The sequence below is a fragment of the Anomaloglossus baeobatrachus genome, chromosome 2, assembly GCF_048569485.1.
Source record: "Anomaloglossus baeobatrachus isolate aAnoBae1 chromosome 2, aAnoBae1.hap1, whole genome shotgun sequence".
Classification (NCBI taxonomy): domain Eukaryota; kingdom Metazoa; phylum Chordata; class Amphibia; order Anura; family Aromobatidae; genus Anomaloglossus; species Anomaloglossus baeobatrachus.
Window position 1 is genome coordinate 106,344,651 of NC_134354.1, and position 17,636 is coordinate 106,362,286.

The 17,636-nt window shown below is 46.0% G+C and overlaps 1 protein-coding gene across 1 annotated transcript; it reads left to right on the forward strand.

Annotated features, from left to right (window-relative positions):
- The first annotated feature begins 13,806 nt into the window (after positions 1 to 13,806).
- On the forward strand, positions 13,807 to 16,942 carry LOC142284241 (protein kinase C theta type-like). The gene is made up of 8 exons (XM_075333185.1): positions 13,807 to 13,948; positions 14,163 to 14,254; positions 14,384 to 14,446; positions 14,600 to 14,738; positions 14,847 to 15,038; positions 15,152 to 15,280; positions 15,374 to 15,561; positions 16,378 to 16,942. Exons 1-8 carry the CDS (start codon positions 13,826 to 13,828, stop codon positions 16,406 to 16,408), a joined length of 957 nt encoding a protein of 318 aa, XP_075189300.1. The 5' UTR covers positions 13,807 to 13,825; the 3' UTR covers positions 16,409 to 16,942.
- Positions 16,943 to 17,636: the final 694 nt, after the last annotated feature.

Below are 17,636 nucleotides of genomic sequence, written 5' to 3' on the forward strand. Positions count from 1 at the left end.
CTCCTTCTCCCACAAGGGGTTCATCCACGCCAGTGCCTCGCCCTCTAGGTGGGACATTATAAAGGCGACCTTGGCTTGGTCGGAGGCGAATAGATGTGGCAGCTGCGTGAAATGAAGGGAACATTGGTTGATGAAGCCCCTGCAGGTCTTGGGATCTCCAGAATAACGAGGTGGTGAAGCCAACCGGAGTTGGGAAGCACCCGACGAGGCTGCCACTGGTGCGGGAGCCGTGGATTGTCCATTGGAGGACCTGGGTGCCGCAGGCGTCATGGATGCTTGTAACGTGTACAGGCGGGTGTCCACGGAGGTCATAAATTGCAGCATGCGGGTCTGGACTTCACGCTGGCGTTGGAGTTCCTCTTGCAGGGCCAATAGTGCTGCAGCGGGATCCATGGCCTGATCTTACTGTCACGGCCAGGTGTACGGGCAGGCCCAGGAGGTGGATCCACTGGACCGAACTCCTAGATGGTAGCAAAGAGTCCGGCAGCTGGAGCACTAGAAACAGCAGAGCAGTCCTTGCACACAGGTATAGCGGAGAAGTCCCTGGGACTACGGAGTTACGGGTGGTAGTCCGGGTGACGCAGCTCAGGTTCGGAAGCCGAGATGATGTCAGGCGGGGTCCGGAACCTTGGGAGCAAGAAGACGGGTCACCGCAGGGATCCGAGGTGGTGCGGACTGTCAGGATGGCAGATGGACAGCGTTCGGGTTTCAGGATACGGCAGACTGGATGGCGAAGCAGGCACGGCTCTACAAAGAGAGATAGGTGAGTACGAGCACAGTAACACCAGGAGACCTGACTCCTAGCTCAGGGAACACGAAGATCAGGCCCCGCCCCCTTGGACAATGACCCCTTATATACCCTGTACCTGTGCAACCTCATTTCCTGTTAATGGACGCTGGCCCTTTAAGAAAGGGTCAGTGACCGCGCGCGCGCCCTAATGCGCATGCGCGCCGCCCGGGTGCCAGAAGCCAGGGAAGGAGGCTGCGAGGAGGACGCAGGGGAGCCGGCCAGGTCCAGGGAAGCTGTCGGGCGCCGGGATCGGGGGCCCGGAGCCCTGGGACGGACGGAATCCGGTGACTGGGGAGCGGAGAGCGTGGCAGGTGAGCCGGGGAACGGGGGTGAGGACCCGGGGAGCGTGACAGCACCCAGGGGCAGAACGATCGCGGTTGCAGGGGTCGCCTTCCGACCGACCCTGGGGATTGCACATTCAATTGTATTGGCATCACAGATGCCAATACAATTGAAAAAAAGGACGAGTGAGCATCATGCTTCCTCTCTCATCATTCTCCCGCTGTGTCTGCGCTCTGACGTGTCAGCACAGCTGACTGCGATGATAACATCACTACTGCAAACTGTGCTGAGATGTGCCGAGCAGCAGAACAGTGGACATACTGAGGGGACCGGAGCAGCGGGGGCACAAGGAGAAGTGAGTATGTATTTATTCATGGCAGACAGACGACTAAGGGGAGCATTACATGATATGGGAGTTCTATGCTACAATATGGAAGAATATGGGAGCTGCATAATGCTTTATGGGGGCTGCATGAAACTTTATGGGGGCTGCATGATTATTTTGAGGGGGCTACATGATACTATATGGGGGTTAAATAATACTATATCGAGGACTATGGGGGTGCATTGAACTATATGCAGGCGTTTGGGGGGTGCATTATACTACATGGAGGTATATGGGGGTTGCATTATAATATATGGAGGGCCATAGGGGTGCTTTATACTATATGGAGGACTATGGGAAATGTATTATACTATATGGAGGACTATGGGGAGTGTATTATAATATATGGAGAACTATGAGATGCATTATATGATATGAAGGACTATGGGGGATGCATTATAATATATGGAATACTATGGGGGCTGCATTATTATATATGAAGGCCTAGGGGGGTGCATTATAATACTAGATATTATATCAGGATAAAGGAGTATGGGAAAGCTGGGTGCTGAGGTTAGGAGCCAAGTGTTAGCATAATTATCCTGTAGCACGAGGGGGGTGGGGACGAGGAGGGGGCCAGGTCAAAATTTTGCACTTGGGTGCCATTGCAAGTGCCATACCTCAAATCAACTCCAGGCCTTTTATGTGCTTAATTGAGAATAAAACATCAAAGGCATTGCCCACACCGGCCCATGAACCAGCCTGAGAGTCAAATGTGCAATTACTTTTGGGCCCATTAAAACCAGGGGGGCACATGTAAAGGAGCGGAAACTCCTAAACCCTTCATTTAATTTTAATGTGGATACCCTCAAATGAAAGCTAAAAGTCAGAACTTTATGTCCATGTCCATTATATACCTATAACTTGAATATGTTTCAGTAACCAGGTAAAAAAAACAACATTTGTGTCAGTATCCAAATATAGTTATGGACCTAACTGTGTGTCATCACTAGAGATGAGCGAACCGGTCCCGGTTCGGCTCGAGGTCGGTTCGCCGAACGGAGGTCCCGTTCGAGTTCGGCTCGTCGAACGTTCGACGAACCGAACTCGAGCCAATAGGAAACAATGGCAGGCAATCACAAACACAGAAAAACACCTAGAAAACACCCTCAAAGGTGTCCAAAAGGTGACAAACAACTCACAACACAACACAAACACATGGGAAAGTGACAAGGACATATACTCATGCGAAAACAAAACAGCTGGACAAGGAAAAAGAGGAGGACACACAGATATAGGCATGGCACGCCCTTCTAAAGTCATGTAAAACACCGCAAGGTGACTCCAAGCGGAGTCTCCCTTTTTTCCAAAAATTGGGCCCCACACACACCCACCCCTTCAGTGGCAGCACTTGTGCCCCAGTTGTACACTTCACAGCTAGATTTGCATCAAGCACATTCAAAAATACGCCATTCTTATCCGTCCCCAGGATGACACCGGGGTAGGTAGCAAAGTCTTTCCTGATCCCAGCTCTGTTCATCTTGGCTTCTTTTAAAAACACAGCAAGCAAGGGTTACTCCAAGCGGAGTCTCCCTTTTTTCCAAAAATTGGGCCACACAGACACCCACCCCATCAGTGGCAGCACTTGGGCCCTAGTTGCAAACAGGATGTTTTGATTTGCATCAAGCACATTCAAAAATACGCCATAATTAACCGTCCCCAGGATGACACCGGGGTAGGTAGCAAAGTCTTTCCTGATCCCAGCTCTGTTCATCTTGGATCATTTTTAAAAAACACAGCAAGCAAGGGTTACTCCAAGCGGAGTCTCCCTTTTTTCCAAAAATTGGGCCACACAGACACCCACCCCATCAGTGGCAGCACTTGGGCCCTAGTTGCAAACAGGATGTTTTGATTTGCATCAAGCACATTCAAAAATACGCCATAATTAACCGTCCCCAGGATGACACCGGGGTAGGTAGCAAAGTCTTTCCTGATCCCAGCTCTGTTCATCTTGGCTTCTTTTAAAAACACAGCAAGCAAGGGTTACTCCAAGCGGAGTCTCCCTTTTTTCCAAAAATTGTGCCCCACACACACCCACCCATTCAGTGGCAGCACTTGTGCCCTAGTTGTACACTTCACAGCTAGATTTGCATCAAGCACATTCAAAAATACGCCATAATTAACCGTCCCCAGGATGACACCGGGGTAGGTAGCAAAGTCTTTCCTGATCCCAGCTCTGTTCATCTTGGCTTCTTTTAAAAACAATGTAAGCAAGGGTTACTCCAAGCGGAGTCTCCCTTTTTTCCAAAAATTGGGCCCCACACACACCCACCCATTCAGTGGCAGAACTTGTACCCTAGTTGTACACTTCACAGCTAGATTTGCATCAAGCACATTCAAAAATACGCCATAATTAACCGTCCCCAGGATGACACCGGGGTAGGTAGCAAAGTCTTTCCTGATCCCAGCTCTGTTCATCTTGCTTCTTTTAAAAACAATGTAAGCAAGGGTTACTCCAAGCGGAGTCTCCCTTTTTTCCAAAAATTGGGCCACACAGACACCCACCCCATCAGTGGCAGCACTTGGGCCCTAGTTGCAAACAGGATGTTTTGATTTGCATCAAGCACATTCAAAAATATGCCATAATTAACCGTACCCAGCATGACACCGGGGTAGGTAGATAAAGTCTTTGCTGACCCATGACTTGTTCATCTTGGCTTCTTTTAAAAACAATGTAAGCAAGGGTTACTCCAAGCGGAGTCTCCCTTTTTTCCAAAAATTGGGCCCCACACACACCCACCCATTCAGTGGCAGCACTTGTGCCCTAGTTGTACACTTCACAGCTAGATTTGCATCAAGCACATTCAAAAATACGCTATTCTTAACCGTACCCAGGATGACACCGGGGTAGGTAGCAAAGTCTTTCCTGATCCCAGCTCTGTTCATCTTGGCTTCTTTTAAAAACAATGTAAGCAAGGGTTACTCCAAGCGGAGTCTCCCTTTTTTCCAAAAATTGGGCCACACAGACACCCACCCCATCAGTGGCAGCACTTGGGCCCTAGTTGCAAACAGGATGTTTTGATTTGCATCAAGCACATTCAAAAATACGCCATAATTAACCGTCCCCAGGATGACACCGGGGTAGGTAGCAAAGTCTTTCCTGATCCCAGCTCTGTTCATCTTGGCTTCTTTTAAAAACAATGTAAGCAAGGGTTACTCCAAGCGGAGTCTCCCTTTTTTCCAAAAATTGGGCCCCACACACACCCACCCATTCAGTGGCAGAACTTGTGCCCTAGTTGTACACTTCACAGCTAGATTTGCATCAAGCACATTCAAAAATACGCCATAATTAACCGTCCCCAGGATGACACCGGGGTAGGTAGCAAAGTCTTTCCTGATCCCAGCTCTGTTCATCTTGGCTTCTTTTAAAAACAATGTAAGCAAGGGTTACTCCAAGCGGAGTCTCCCTTTTTTCCAAAAATTGGGCCCCACACACACCCACCCATTCAGTGGCAGAACTTGTACCCTAGTTGTACACTTCACAGCTAGATTTGCATCAAGCACATTCAAAAATACGCCATAATTAACCGTCCCCAGGATGACACCGGGGTAGGTAGCAAAGTCTTTCCTGATCCCAGCTCTGTTCATCTTGGCTTCTTTTAAAAACAATGTAAGCAAGGGTTACTCCAAGCGGAGTCTCCCTTTTTTCCAAAAATTGGGCCACACAGACACCCACCCCATCAGTGGCAGCACTTGGGCCCTAGTTGCAAACAGGATGTTTTGATTTGCATCAAGCACATTCAAAAATATGCCATAATTAACCGTACCCAGCATGACACCGGGGTAGGTAGATAAAGTCTTTGCTGACCCATGACTTGTTCATCTTGGCTTCTTTTAAAAACAATGTAAGCAAGGGTTACTCCAAGCGGAGTCTCCCTTTTTTCCAAAAATTGTGCCCCACACACACCCACCCATTCAGTGGCAGCACTTGGGCCCTAGTTGTACACTTCACAGCTAGATTTGCATCAAGCACATTCCAAATCCACAAGCATTTACTCTCCCCAGGATGACACAGGGGTTGTAAATTCCTTCTGGATCCATGACTTGTTCATTTTGATGAACGTCAGTCTGTCCACATTGTCACTGGACAGACGCGTGCGCTTATCTGTCAGCACACACCCAGCAGCACTGAAGACACGTTCAGAGACAACGCTGGCAGCTGGACACGACAAAATCTCCAAGGCGTAAGTTGCGAGCTCTGGCCATTTTTCTAGGTTTGAAGCCCAAAAGGAGCAAGGCTCCAGTTGCACAGTCATGGCATCGATGTTCATTTGGAGATACTCCTGTATCATCCTCTCCAGCCGTTGACTATGTGTCAGACTTGTTGTCTCTGGTGGCCTTGCAAAAGAGGGTCTAAAAAAATTATGAAAAGATTCCATAAAATTGCTGTTACCAGCACCAGATACGGTCCTACTGGTACGGGTAGACTGTTGAAGATGACGAGACCGTCCCATGTTTGTCAAGTTACAACTGGGAGATTCCCTCCCTGCACCTGCACGGTTGTTTGGTGGAAAAGCCGAGCTAAGATCGAGTAACAGCTTCTGCTGATAGTCCTGCATACGTGCGTCCCTTTCTATGGCTGGAATTATGTCACAAAATTTGGACTTGTACCGGGGATCTAATAGTGTGGCAATCCAGTAGTCATCATCACTTCTAATTTTGACAATACGACTGTCATGTTGGAGGTAGTGCAACAAAAAGGCACTCATGTGTCTTGCGCAGCCATGCGGACCAAGTCCACGCTGTGTTTGTGGCATAGAGGTGCTACCCGTTCTTTCTTCCTCTGACATCTCCCCCCAACCTCTTTCAACTGAAATTTGACCAAGGTCTCCCTCATCCGCTGAGTCTTCCATGTCCATGGACAGTTCGTCCTCCATTTCTTCATGTTCTCCTGCACCTCGCTCAACATTTCGCCTGCTACTATGCGCCCTTGTCGATCCCTGTCCCCCATGGTCCCATGCCTGCTGCGTTGGTGATGATGAACGTCTGGACCTTGGTGATGTTGTTGTCCCTTGCGCATATGAATCCTCCTGTAGTTCCTCCCCTTCATGTTGTCCCACCCCCTGACTCCGAATAGTGTTTAGCGTGTGCTCCAGCATGTAAATGACTGGAATCGTCATGCTGATAATGGCATTGTCAGCGCTAAACATATTCGTCGCCATGTCGAAACTGTGCAGAAGGGTGCATAGGTCCTTGATCTGAGATCACTCCATCAGGGTGATCTGCCCCACCTCTGCATCTCGTTGGCCCAGGCTATACGTCATGACGTATTGCACCAGGGCTCTGCGGTGCTGCCACAGTCGCTGTAACATGTGGAGAGTTGAATTCCAGCGTGTCGCCACATCGCATTTCAGGCGATGAACCGGCAGGCCGAAAGACTTCTGGAGCGATGCAAGTCGCTCTGCTGCGGCGCTTGAACGGCGGAAGTGAGCAGACAGTTTTCGTGCCCTGTTCAGAAGGCCATCTAGGCCGGGATAGTGTGTTAAAAATTGCTGGACGACAAGGTTCAACACGTGAGCCATACAAGGTACGTCTGTCACCTTGCCCAGGCGAAGGGCCGCACCCAGGTTTGCAGCATTGTCGCACACGGCCTTACCAGGCTGCAGGTTGAGTGGAGACAACCATTTATTAAACTCGGACCGCAGAGCTGACCACAACTCCTCAGCTGTGTGACTCTTATTCCCAAGACATGTCAAGCTAAAGACCGCCTGATGCCGTTGCGCTCTGCTGCCAGCATAGTAATGAGGCGTGCGTGATTCCTTCTGCGCAGTGAGAACGCTGGTGGCCTGACCAGGCAGGCTTGGGGCGGAGGTGGAGGACCCAGATGAGGTGGAGGATGCAGAAGCAGTGGCGGAACTTGGACAGACAGAGGATTGACACACAAGTCGTGGGGACGGCAAGACTTGTGCAGCAGACCCTTCACCATCTATCACCATAGTTACCCAGTGCCCAGTCAGCGACATGTAACGTCCCTGTCCATGCTTACTGGTCCAAGTATCGGTGGTGAAATGCACCCGTTCACACACAGAGTTTCTCAAGGAAGCGGTGATGTTGTGTGCGACATGCTGGTGTAGCGCGGGCACACCTTTCTTAGATAAGTAGTGGCGACTAGGCATCTGGTACTGGGGCACAGCGACAGACATAAGGTCTCTAAAATCCTGTGTGTCCACTAGGCGGAAAGGCAGCATTTCGGTAGCCAACAGCTTACAGAGGGATAGAGTCAACCTCTTCGCTTTGTCATGGGTCGCAGGAAGTGGCCTTTTATTTGACCACATCTGAGGGACAGAGATCTGGCTGCTGTGTGTAGACGGTGTTGAGTAGGGTGTCCCTGAAAAAATGCAGCTTTGTGAGGAAAGTGCAGGCGGAGACATGATGTTGCCTTCATCCAAAGTTGGTGCTATCGATGTCTGAGAGAGCTGTACACACTCACTTGTTTCCCCTTCCAAAACAACTGACGACCTACCAAGCAAACTGCCTGTTGCGGTTACAGTGGTGGAAGTTGTGGGTGGAAAAACAGGTGTGACAGCTGTCCCAACAGTCCTAGAAGATGACGAGCGCGCGGATGCACTGGAAGGGGCAGGCGGTGGATGGTTTGCTCCGCTAGGCCGCATTGCAGCACGGTGAGCTTCCCACCGGGCCATATGATATTTATTCATGTGACGATTCATGGAAGAAGTTGTCAAACTGCTGAGGTTTTGACCTCTACTAAGACGACCATGACAAATTTTACATATCACATAATTTGGGCGATCTTTTTCTATGTCAAAAAAGGACCAGGCTAGGCAAGGCTTAGAGGCCATGCGACCTGTTGATCCACCCCGAATAATGCTCAGAGGCAGAGTGGTGGCTCAGGATGCAGTTGTAGACGTGCTACCAGTGCTCTGACTCTGTCCAGGAAGGCGCAAGGTAACTTCGTCGTCGGTTGCATCCTCCTCCACCGCCTCTGTTGACCTCCTCAAGTGCCTGACTGGGGGTTGACAGTAGGTGGGATCTAGAACTTCATCATCAATTGTTGTGTTTGCACTCCCCTCCCCCTCAGACCGAGCCTCTTCTTGCCCTGACCGAATATTTAAGTTGTCATCCCAATCGGGTATCTGAGTCTCATCTTCATCAGTATGTTCCTCATTGTCTATAACCACAGGTGTTACAGTTTGTGACAAAGGGTCAACATTATGCTCAGAAACTTGTTCCTCACGGCCTGAATCCGAGTCACAAAGGTTCTGGGCATCACTGCAGACCATTTCCTGTTCTGTACTCACTGTAGCTTGGGAGCAGACCTCTGATTCCCAGGCTATAGTGTGACTGAACAGCTCTGCAGACTCAGCCATCTCAGTTCCACCATACTGTGCAGGGCTGATGGAGACTTCAGAGCTGGGAGAAATCAAGTGTGATTGGGATGACAACTCAGAGGACTGGTGTTTTTTGGATGCGGTACTTGAAGTGGCTGAGAGGGCACTTGTTGGACCACTTGAGATCCATTCAAGCATTTTCCTTTTTTGAAAATGTGGTAGTAAAAATTGAGAGGTGGTGTAGATTGCAGTGGTGGTCTAGCTTTATTAACAGCAGAATAATAAAGAATAAATATCCCTGACAATGCAACTACAGGCCTTAAACTGGCAGCAAAAATTGCTAGTGTAATGGCTTAGTTATAATGAGTTGGAGTGTGCAATGCAGGCAGACGCGCTCTGCAAATGTCTTTGCACTAGTGGGACTATAGCAAAGTCCAATAGCCACAGATAGGATGCCACTAGGTACACTGAGTGTTTGCTAGTGTAATGGCTTAGTTATAATGAGTTGGAGTGTGCAATGCAGGCAGACGCGCTCTGCAAATGTCTTTGCACTAGTGGGACTATAGCAAAGTCCAATAGCCACGTATAGGATGCCACTAGGTACACTGAGTGTTTGCTAGTATAATGGCTTAGTTATAATGAGTTGGAGTGTGCAATGCAGGCAGACGCGCTCTGCAAATGTCTTTGCACTAGTGGGACTATAGCAAAGTCCAATAGCCACGTATAGGATGCCACTAGGTACACTGAGTGTTTGCTAGTGTAATGGCTTAGTTATAATGAGTTGGAGTGTGCAACGCAGGCAGATGCACTCTGCAAATGTCTTTGCACTAGTGGGACTATAGCAAAGTGCAATAGCCACGTATAGGATGCCACTAGGTACACTGAGTGTTTGCTAGTGTAATGGCTTAGTTATAATGAGTTGGAGTGTGCAATGCAGGCAGACGCGCTCTGCAAATGTCTTTGCACTAGTGGGACTATAGCAAAGTCCAATAGCCACGTATAGGATGCCACTAGGTACACTGAGTGTTTGCTAGTATAATGGCTTAGTTATAATGAGTTGGAGTGTGCAATGCAGGCAGACGCGCTCTGCAAATGTCTTTGCACTAGTGGGACTATAGCAAAGTCCAATAGCCACGTATAGGATGCCACTAGGTACACTGAGTGTTTGCTAGTGTAATGGCTTAGTTATAATGAGTTGGAGTGTGCAATGCAGGCGGACACGCTCTGCAAATGTCTTTGCACTAGTGGGACTATAGCAAAGTCCAATAGCCACAGATAGGATGCCACTAGGTACACTGAGTGTTTGCTAGTGTAATGGCTTAGTTATAATGAGTTGGAGTGTGCAATGCAGGCAGACGCGCTCTGCAAATGTCTTTGCACTAGTGGGACTATAGCTAAGTCCAATAGCCACGTATAGGATGCCACTAGGTACACTGAGTGTTTGCTAGTATAATGGCTTAGTTATAATGAGTTGGAGTGTGCAACGCAGGCAGATGCGCTCTGCAAATGTCTTTGCACTAGTGGGACTATAGCAAAGTCCAATAGCCACGTATAGGATGCCACTAGGTACACTGAGTGTTTGCTAGTAAAATTGCTTAGTTTAAAAAAGTTGGAGTGTGCAATGCAGGCAGACGTGCTCTGCAAATGTCTTTGCACTAGTGGGACTATAGCAAAGTCCAATAGCCACGTATAGGATGCCACTAGGTACACTGAGTGTTTGCTAGTATAATGGCTTAGTTATAATGAGTTGGAGTGTGCAGAGGGCAGGAGGGTACAGTGGCAGGATTGTGGGTATGGGTAGAGGAATGGAAGCCTGCCTTTCTATCCCTCCTAATAGGGAAATGCAGGGAGGAAATCCCTGACCTTGGCTACACAGACGCTGGCGCTGTTTTCAGGACCTGTCGCCTTAACTCTGACCCTGCCGGTTTGAGCCCTTAAAAGGACTGCTATAAAGTGCTCTCCCTAAGCTGTCTAACGCTGTGTATGCAGCGCATACAGCTGTATCGGCTATAGGACTCAGGAGGACGGAGCTGCGACAGTGATGTCTGACACCAAAGACGCAGAAGGCAGATAATGGCGTCCTGGAAGAAAATGTCCAGTTTTATAATGCAGGGACATGTGACATGGACATCCTATCAGACATGCCGTTGCTTCTCTGGCTCAAAGTCCACTTAGCTGTGTGTGTGTGTCTGGGATTGGCTGACATGCTGGCCCGTCCCACAAGACGCACGCGCTTAGGGAAGGAAGACAAGAAAAAAAAAAAAAAAATGGCGATCGCCATTATAGAAACAGCAGTGATCTGAAGGCGCTGTTCACGCACACTATACACTGAAATGTGATAATAGTGTGATTCACAGAGTGACTTACACTATTACAGCAGAAACCAAGCTATGATTTAGCTGGTTTTTTGCTGCTAGAACCGTTCTCGAACGTTTCTAGAACTATCGAGCTTTTGCAAAAAGCTCGAGTTCTAGTTCGATCTAGAACAGGCCCCAAAATCACTCGAGCCTAGAACTGGAGAACCACGAACCACGAACCGCGCTCAACTCTAGTCATCACATTCATTTAGTTTTTTTGTTTTTATTTCACTCCTTTGTTACTCGATTCATTTGTTCAGATTCTTGATGACATTAAAATGGGAAAACTGTTCTTAAATGAGTCTTCTTGGTATGATTGTTTTACTTGATAAAAACCTGGCATTTAATGGGGGTGTGTAGACTTTTTATATCAGTGTAGAGTCCAGGCTATTTTGCTCACTGAAGAATATCTAATCTGAATACGAATGTTCTGAAATATAAAGTCTCTATGGCAAATACCTGTAAAAATGGACATCATTTATCAAAACTGACCCAAAATAAATAACTTTTTAAATAAATATACATTTTTAACATATCTATTCTTATCAATATTTTACGGTATTTAAAATAAGTGATAAATTGTGTAAACGCAAAAAGAAAAGCTGTCAAAATATAAATTAATATTAATTAAGGGTTTTGTATTGAAAAGGTTTTATTTTGGTGTGACATTAGCTTTTTAGAAATTATACAGAAACTTTACAACTGTTAATAAACTCAGGCCTATAAGCCAGGCTCATGATGTCACTGGCCCATCGTTGCTGTCATTTCAACTTTGGCTTTGGTCCCTCTGTGATGTCACTTGACCTTTGCCTTTGGTTCCGTTGTGATGTCACTTGACCTTTGGCTTTGGCCCCTCTGTCATGTCATGTGATCATTAGAATATGATGTCACAATTGCCTTTGTGATGTCACGGAATCAATGAAATGTCTCTGCAGCCTGAATATTATCCAGTTGTTTTCATCACTTAGTGGGTGAGGGCAATTTTTCTTGCGCTTGGCAAATTTTGGTTTGATATAAAATATTTGACTGAAAAGCAGAAGGCCTGTCATGGGAGCTGTTCTAGACTACATCCGGGAGCGCCCTAGAGGTGGACAGGACCTTCCTCAGCCCAAAACGACATCTATGGAGCTGAATAATAGGAAGAGAAAGGGAGAGAGACTTGGTAAGGTCTCAAGAAAGAGGAGAATAGAAGCATCAGAGGGTGAACAAGAGGGCACCAATCAAAACATGATCAAAGCTTCAAAAAGACCTGGAAGCCCGATACCAGAGAGTATCATGAAAAAGAAAAAAAAGGAAAAAGATGGCATCATTATCAAAGCTTCAAAAAGACCTGGAAGCCCGATACCAGAGAGTATCATGAAAAAGAAAAAAAAGGAAAAAGATGGCATCATTATCAAAGCTTCAAAAAGACCTGGAAGCCCGATACCAGAGAGTATCATGAAAAAGAAAAAAAAGGAAAAAGATGGCATCATTATCAAAGCTTCAAAAAGACCTGGAAGCCCGATACCAGAGAGTATCATGAAAAAGAAAAAAATGGAAAAAGCGATGGGGGACAAAGCTGTGGATGGACCCAGTGTTTACCCCAATACTGACACTGAGCAGCTCTCAGGTGAGTACAGATCTAAGACACAGAGACCCAATATCCCAAATTTAGTCAATGACAGGATTTTTCGTAGGAACCCACTTATTATGATTACGGTCTTGTTTCTCTTTGGTACCCCCCTATATTTTTGTACCCATCTGTAGGAGGCCACTTTGGCATTAGCTAGGTCTATTATTTTCTTACTGCAGAAATACAATGGGCTCCAGAAATGGTATTTCTATGAAGCCCCCTATAGCCTATTGTCTGTATGCCATCTCCCTCTGGGGATAGTGGTCAGATGGAGAAGCAAAATACATAGACACATGGTGTGTACATCAAAGTGTCTCTCTGGGGGCCAAACCTGTTATGCCGCCTTTATTATAGTAAGAGCAGGTTTTAGAAAATAACCAATAAGTATTTAACAAGACATAGAATATAAGCCAATCATAATACATGAAAGATAAAACAATCTTAATACAATATAGCATAATATAATATAATCACATTTTTAATAATGAATTACATCATTTATATCAAAAAGCATGTAATTTATTGTTAATGGTAAGACACTTCCCTATAATATATTTTTTGATTATAGTCTGCTGGTTTGGTTCTGCAGTGGTTATCTTTTTGCGTAATGCTGTGGTTCACTGTTCCAAAAAACTTAATTAGAGCAGAGGTTATGATGTATAATAAAAAGTAAAAATTAAGACAAATCAAATAAAGAGTGAAAGTTGAGATTTATGTAAGAAGTCAGATAATGTAACAAAATGGAGATTGTGTTGCATGAACTATTATATTCACATACAGATATTGGCTTTCTGTCACATCTTATTTCTCCCTTCCCCACCAGGTATAACACCAGCTGAATCTCCCATCATTGTGACGGGAGTGGAGAGCTTCACCTTCCATAAAATCCTTGGAGAGGGCTCATATGGTAAAGTAAGTATTAGACAATTTGGTGACATCTTCCTCATGTGTCTGATGTGGAGCAGTAATATGACTCTAGGAGCATCACTGCTTCACATCTTCTCATCACATCTCATGGCAGCTCAGGCCTTTCCTTTAGTTCTAACTCTCTGTATCCTCCAGGTCATGTTGGCCACACATCAGGCCTGCCAAAAACAACTGGCAGTGAAAATGGTGAAGAAGAGGCTCCTAGTCAAGGACTCAAGAGACGATGTCCTGATAGAGCGACAAGTCCTGGAGATGATTAGGAAGAGTCCATTCATTTCTCGGGCTTTTGCCACCTTCCAGTCCCAGGTAAGAGGCTCATAATCCAACATTTCTGAGTCATCGATGTATTAAATTTATCTACTCTATGTGCCAATTTGTGTGCAATGTTCTTCTAGGTCACAGTCATAGTCACAGTCATAGTATTTGTTAAAAGAATGTGACTTAGAAGAACATTGATTAAAACCAGTGCAACCAGTGCCTCATATCGACAATATTTCATTATTTCCTCTGTTTTACACAGGACTATGTTTTCTACGCCATGGAATATCTCAGTGGAGGAGACCTTAGAGGCTTCATGACAACTTATGCCCCTATTCCCATTCCAGCCATCAGGTAAGATAGAATGTCATATATTAGATGAAGATAATGGTTGTCAGGGATATTCGGCTTTATGTCATTATCACTCTCTTAGTTTAGTGGATGAAATATTGGATTTTGATGGATTTCTTTTTTTCTCATCAGATTTATTGCAGCTGAGCTGATCTGTGGGCTGCAGTTTCTCCACAGCAGAGGCATTATACACAGGTAAGTACGGCACACCTTCTATGTAGACCTGGTATGAATAGTCTTATACCCTCATCCTAATGCCCTCTGTAGACACTTTTTATCTCAGGCCACAATGGGGTCTTCCGCCCGGTTAATATAATAAATATGTTATTATCTCTTTTTTTCTACCAGAGATATAAAATCAGACAACATCTTACTGGACAACAATGGTCACTTGAAGATTGCTGATTTTGGTCTTGCCGTGATGAACATCTTTGGCAATGCAAAAACGACAGGATGGGCCGGGACGCTTGAATATATGGCTCCTGAGGTGAGGAATCATTTACATGTCCCTGAGTTATCTCAATACAAGACTGGACATCTCCATGTGTTCCGCTGTCTGGTCAATATTCTTATTGTCTTCTTTATGTCTTCACAGATTCTTTTAGAGAAGCCATACAACACAGCAGTGGACTGGTTCTCTGCTGGTGTTGTGATATATGAGATGGCTACTGGCAGATATCCATTCAGTGAAGATGAAATTGAGGAGAACATCGAGAAGGCACTGATCAATGATGATCCTGCCTTCCCAAAAGAACTGGACCCCCAAGTCAAAGCCGTCATAAAGGGGGTGAGTATAAAGGCACAACTCAGTAATAAAGTTTTTGAATACTATGAAAAACACAACAATAAAAAAGGATAACGACTGAAGGCTGAATAAATGTCTAAATTGTATGTTCCCAGCTCTTGGATAAGTCACCAAAGAGTCGGCAGAAATTCGTGGACAACATTAAAGATCATCCATTCTTTACGGAGATCAACTGGACAGAAATAGAGGGCGGCAAAGCATCTCCACCATTCCACCTACCACCTGTAAGTATATGACCCAGAGAAGATGGTGACAGCAGTACATCTCTATTGTGTGACTTCTTTATAAACACTGATTCTTGAATATTTTGTCCACAGCCACCAGTGATGACATCAGATGCAATGAAAGATGTCCTTTCTTTCTCCGAAGCCACTAAACCACGAATGGCTAAAAAAAATCAAAATCTTTTCTGTGGATTCACATTTGCTGATGATGGATGGAAGGTTGTAAAGCAGATGCAGAAAGCTAAAACACCTAATCGAAGACCTAAAACACCCCATCACAGGTGAGTCATTGTAAATGGTGGGATAGGGGTCATGAAACCCCATCTTGTCCCATGAGAATCAGTTAGCACAGTGTAGTGAGGAAAACTCTTAAGGGTGCTTTACATGGTGCGATATCGCTAATGATTTATCGTTGGGGTCACAGTGTTTGTGATACACATCCGGCGTCGTTAGCGACATCGCAGCGTGTAACACGTACGAGCGACCTTCAACGATTGCAAAAGTGGTTAAAATCGTTGGTTTTGGAGAGATCGTCCAAACACCAAATATCGTTGTCAGGTGAGTAACGAGGTTGTTTGTCATTCCTGCGGCATCACACATCGCTATGTGTGACACCGCAGGAATGACAAACAACTCCTTACCTGTATCCACCAGCAATGCGGAAGGAAGGAGGTGGGTGGTAGGTTATGTGCCGCTCATCTCCGCCCCTCCGCTTCTATTGGCCAGCCGCTTAGTGACGCCGCAGTGACGTCGCTATGACGCCGAATGCACGTCCCCCTTGAGGGAGGGATTGTTCGGCGGTCACAGCGACGTCGCTGCCAAGGTATGTGCGTGTGACGCTGATGTAGCAATAATTTTTCCTACGGCAGCGATCAACAAATGTCGCACGAGTGACGGGGGCAGGTGCTAACGCTCGCGACATTTCTAGCAATCACTAGCGATGTTGCAGCGTGTAAACCACCCTTTAGTGTTGCTAACAGTTTGCTGATTGCCCATAGGGCCAAACCTGGAGGTGTTTTCCCATTAAGATAATCCCATTTCATGTGTCCCATTAATATGTAAAAGTTATTTCTAACCTAGTATCTCTTTTTGTGAAGGTCGCCTACCACAGAATCTGGAGGAGGATAAGATGGTGGAAATAAAGAGCTCTGAAGACATGTCCCAGCAGAGCTTCTAATGGAAATGATATGCACCAGAAAGAGCCAACGAGTCTTAGAGTGCACTCCTGACTACTTGTCAGTCCTGGCTCCTAATCAATCAACACTAGGAGTGTCCTGAGGGCCGTGACCTGCAGTGTAACATGCAGCCATATCCACTCCTTCCTATTGAAGTCTGGGGGTGTTGCTACATTCTGGTGTACTGTAGTGTCCAAATACAAGAAGAAGATGAAGACCATGAAAATCCTACCAGGAGTCAGTAAAATGACCGTGGACCAGAACTTCTAGATGGCATGTTGCCTTGTGCCCCCAGGGAAGGACAGTTATCCATAGGCCATGGTTCCCTAGAGGTTTCCCCCACAGGGGGTTTTTCCTCTCCTGAGTGCCGATGGATAAACACAACATAAAAACAATGGCAACTTGTCATCTTCTGCCCTAGGTGGATCTCCTACTACAACCACTAGTGGCATAGAGGAACCTAAGAGGACTTTTACGAGCAATAAACAGGACAATTCACCATCATGTGCTAGTAATAGTTTCAATTTATATCTTATGTATAAGTATTTTTTTCTATTTACCCTTAAAGAGAACAGGGTGTAATGTATTAACTTTTATTCACATCAGGGCTGAACTCCTCGTCACTATGGGTCACTGCTTTACTCTTCCTTCCAATAATTTGGATACATTTCCCCTATGATTGTGTTTTTTCACTAAAATCTCAGCCAGGGAGTAACACCTCAATATAAATCTCCCTTCAGTCCCTAGATTTCTGAAAGATTCAGTCGTTCTTTCCTAAGGTAGCACTTCCACTGACTTCCAGGCGTACGGACCTGGCCACTGTTCCCTGTTTGATGCAATGGTTTAATGTTTCTTTAACCCATTAACAACCACCAATGCGCATTAAAATGGCGGTCATTCAGGAAATAGGGAATAAGGAAATTGTGCCCCCAGAGCTGCAAAATCTCCAGGATTTCAGCTACCAGGAATAACAGAGAACCTGGAGAACACGAACGAGACCAGTTACATAACGGTGATCCTGTGCCTCTCTCTTCTCTCCTTGTAGTTGTTCTGGGAGATAAGAGGGATACAAGTGCTGTCCTGTCAGTGAAGTTAGAATCAAGTTCAAGATCAAATCAATGAACCCTACCCCAATCTCCTGATCATCACCCCCAGATCATCACCCCAACACCATTCCCCGT

Coding starts and splice junctions, on each gene's coding strand:
- LOC142284241 (XM_075333185.1), top strand. CDS start 13,826: ATGGTGAAGAAGAGGCTCCTAGTCAAGGACTCAAGAGACGATGTCCTG. Junction 14,739..14,846: donor TTGAATATATGGCTCCTGAG/GTGAGGAATCAT, acceptor ATGTCTTCACAG/ATTCTTTTAGAGAAGCCATA. Junction 15,039..15,151: donor TCAAAGCCGTCATAAAGGGG/GTGAGTATAAAG, acceptor GTATGTTCCCAG/CTCTTGGATAAGTCACCAAA.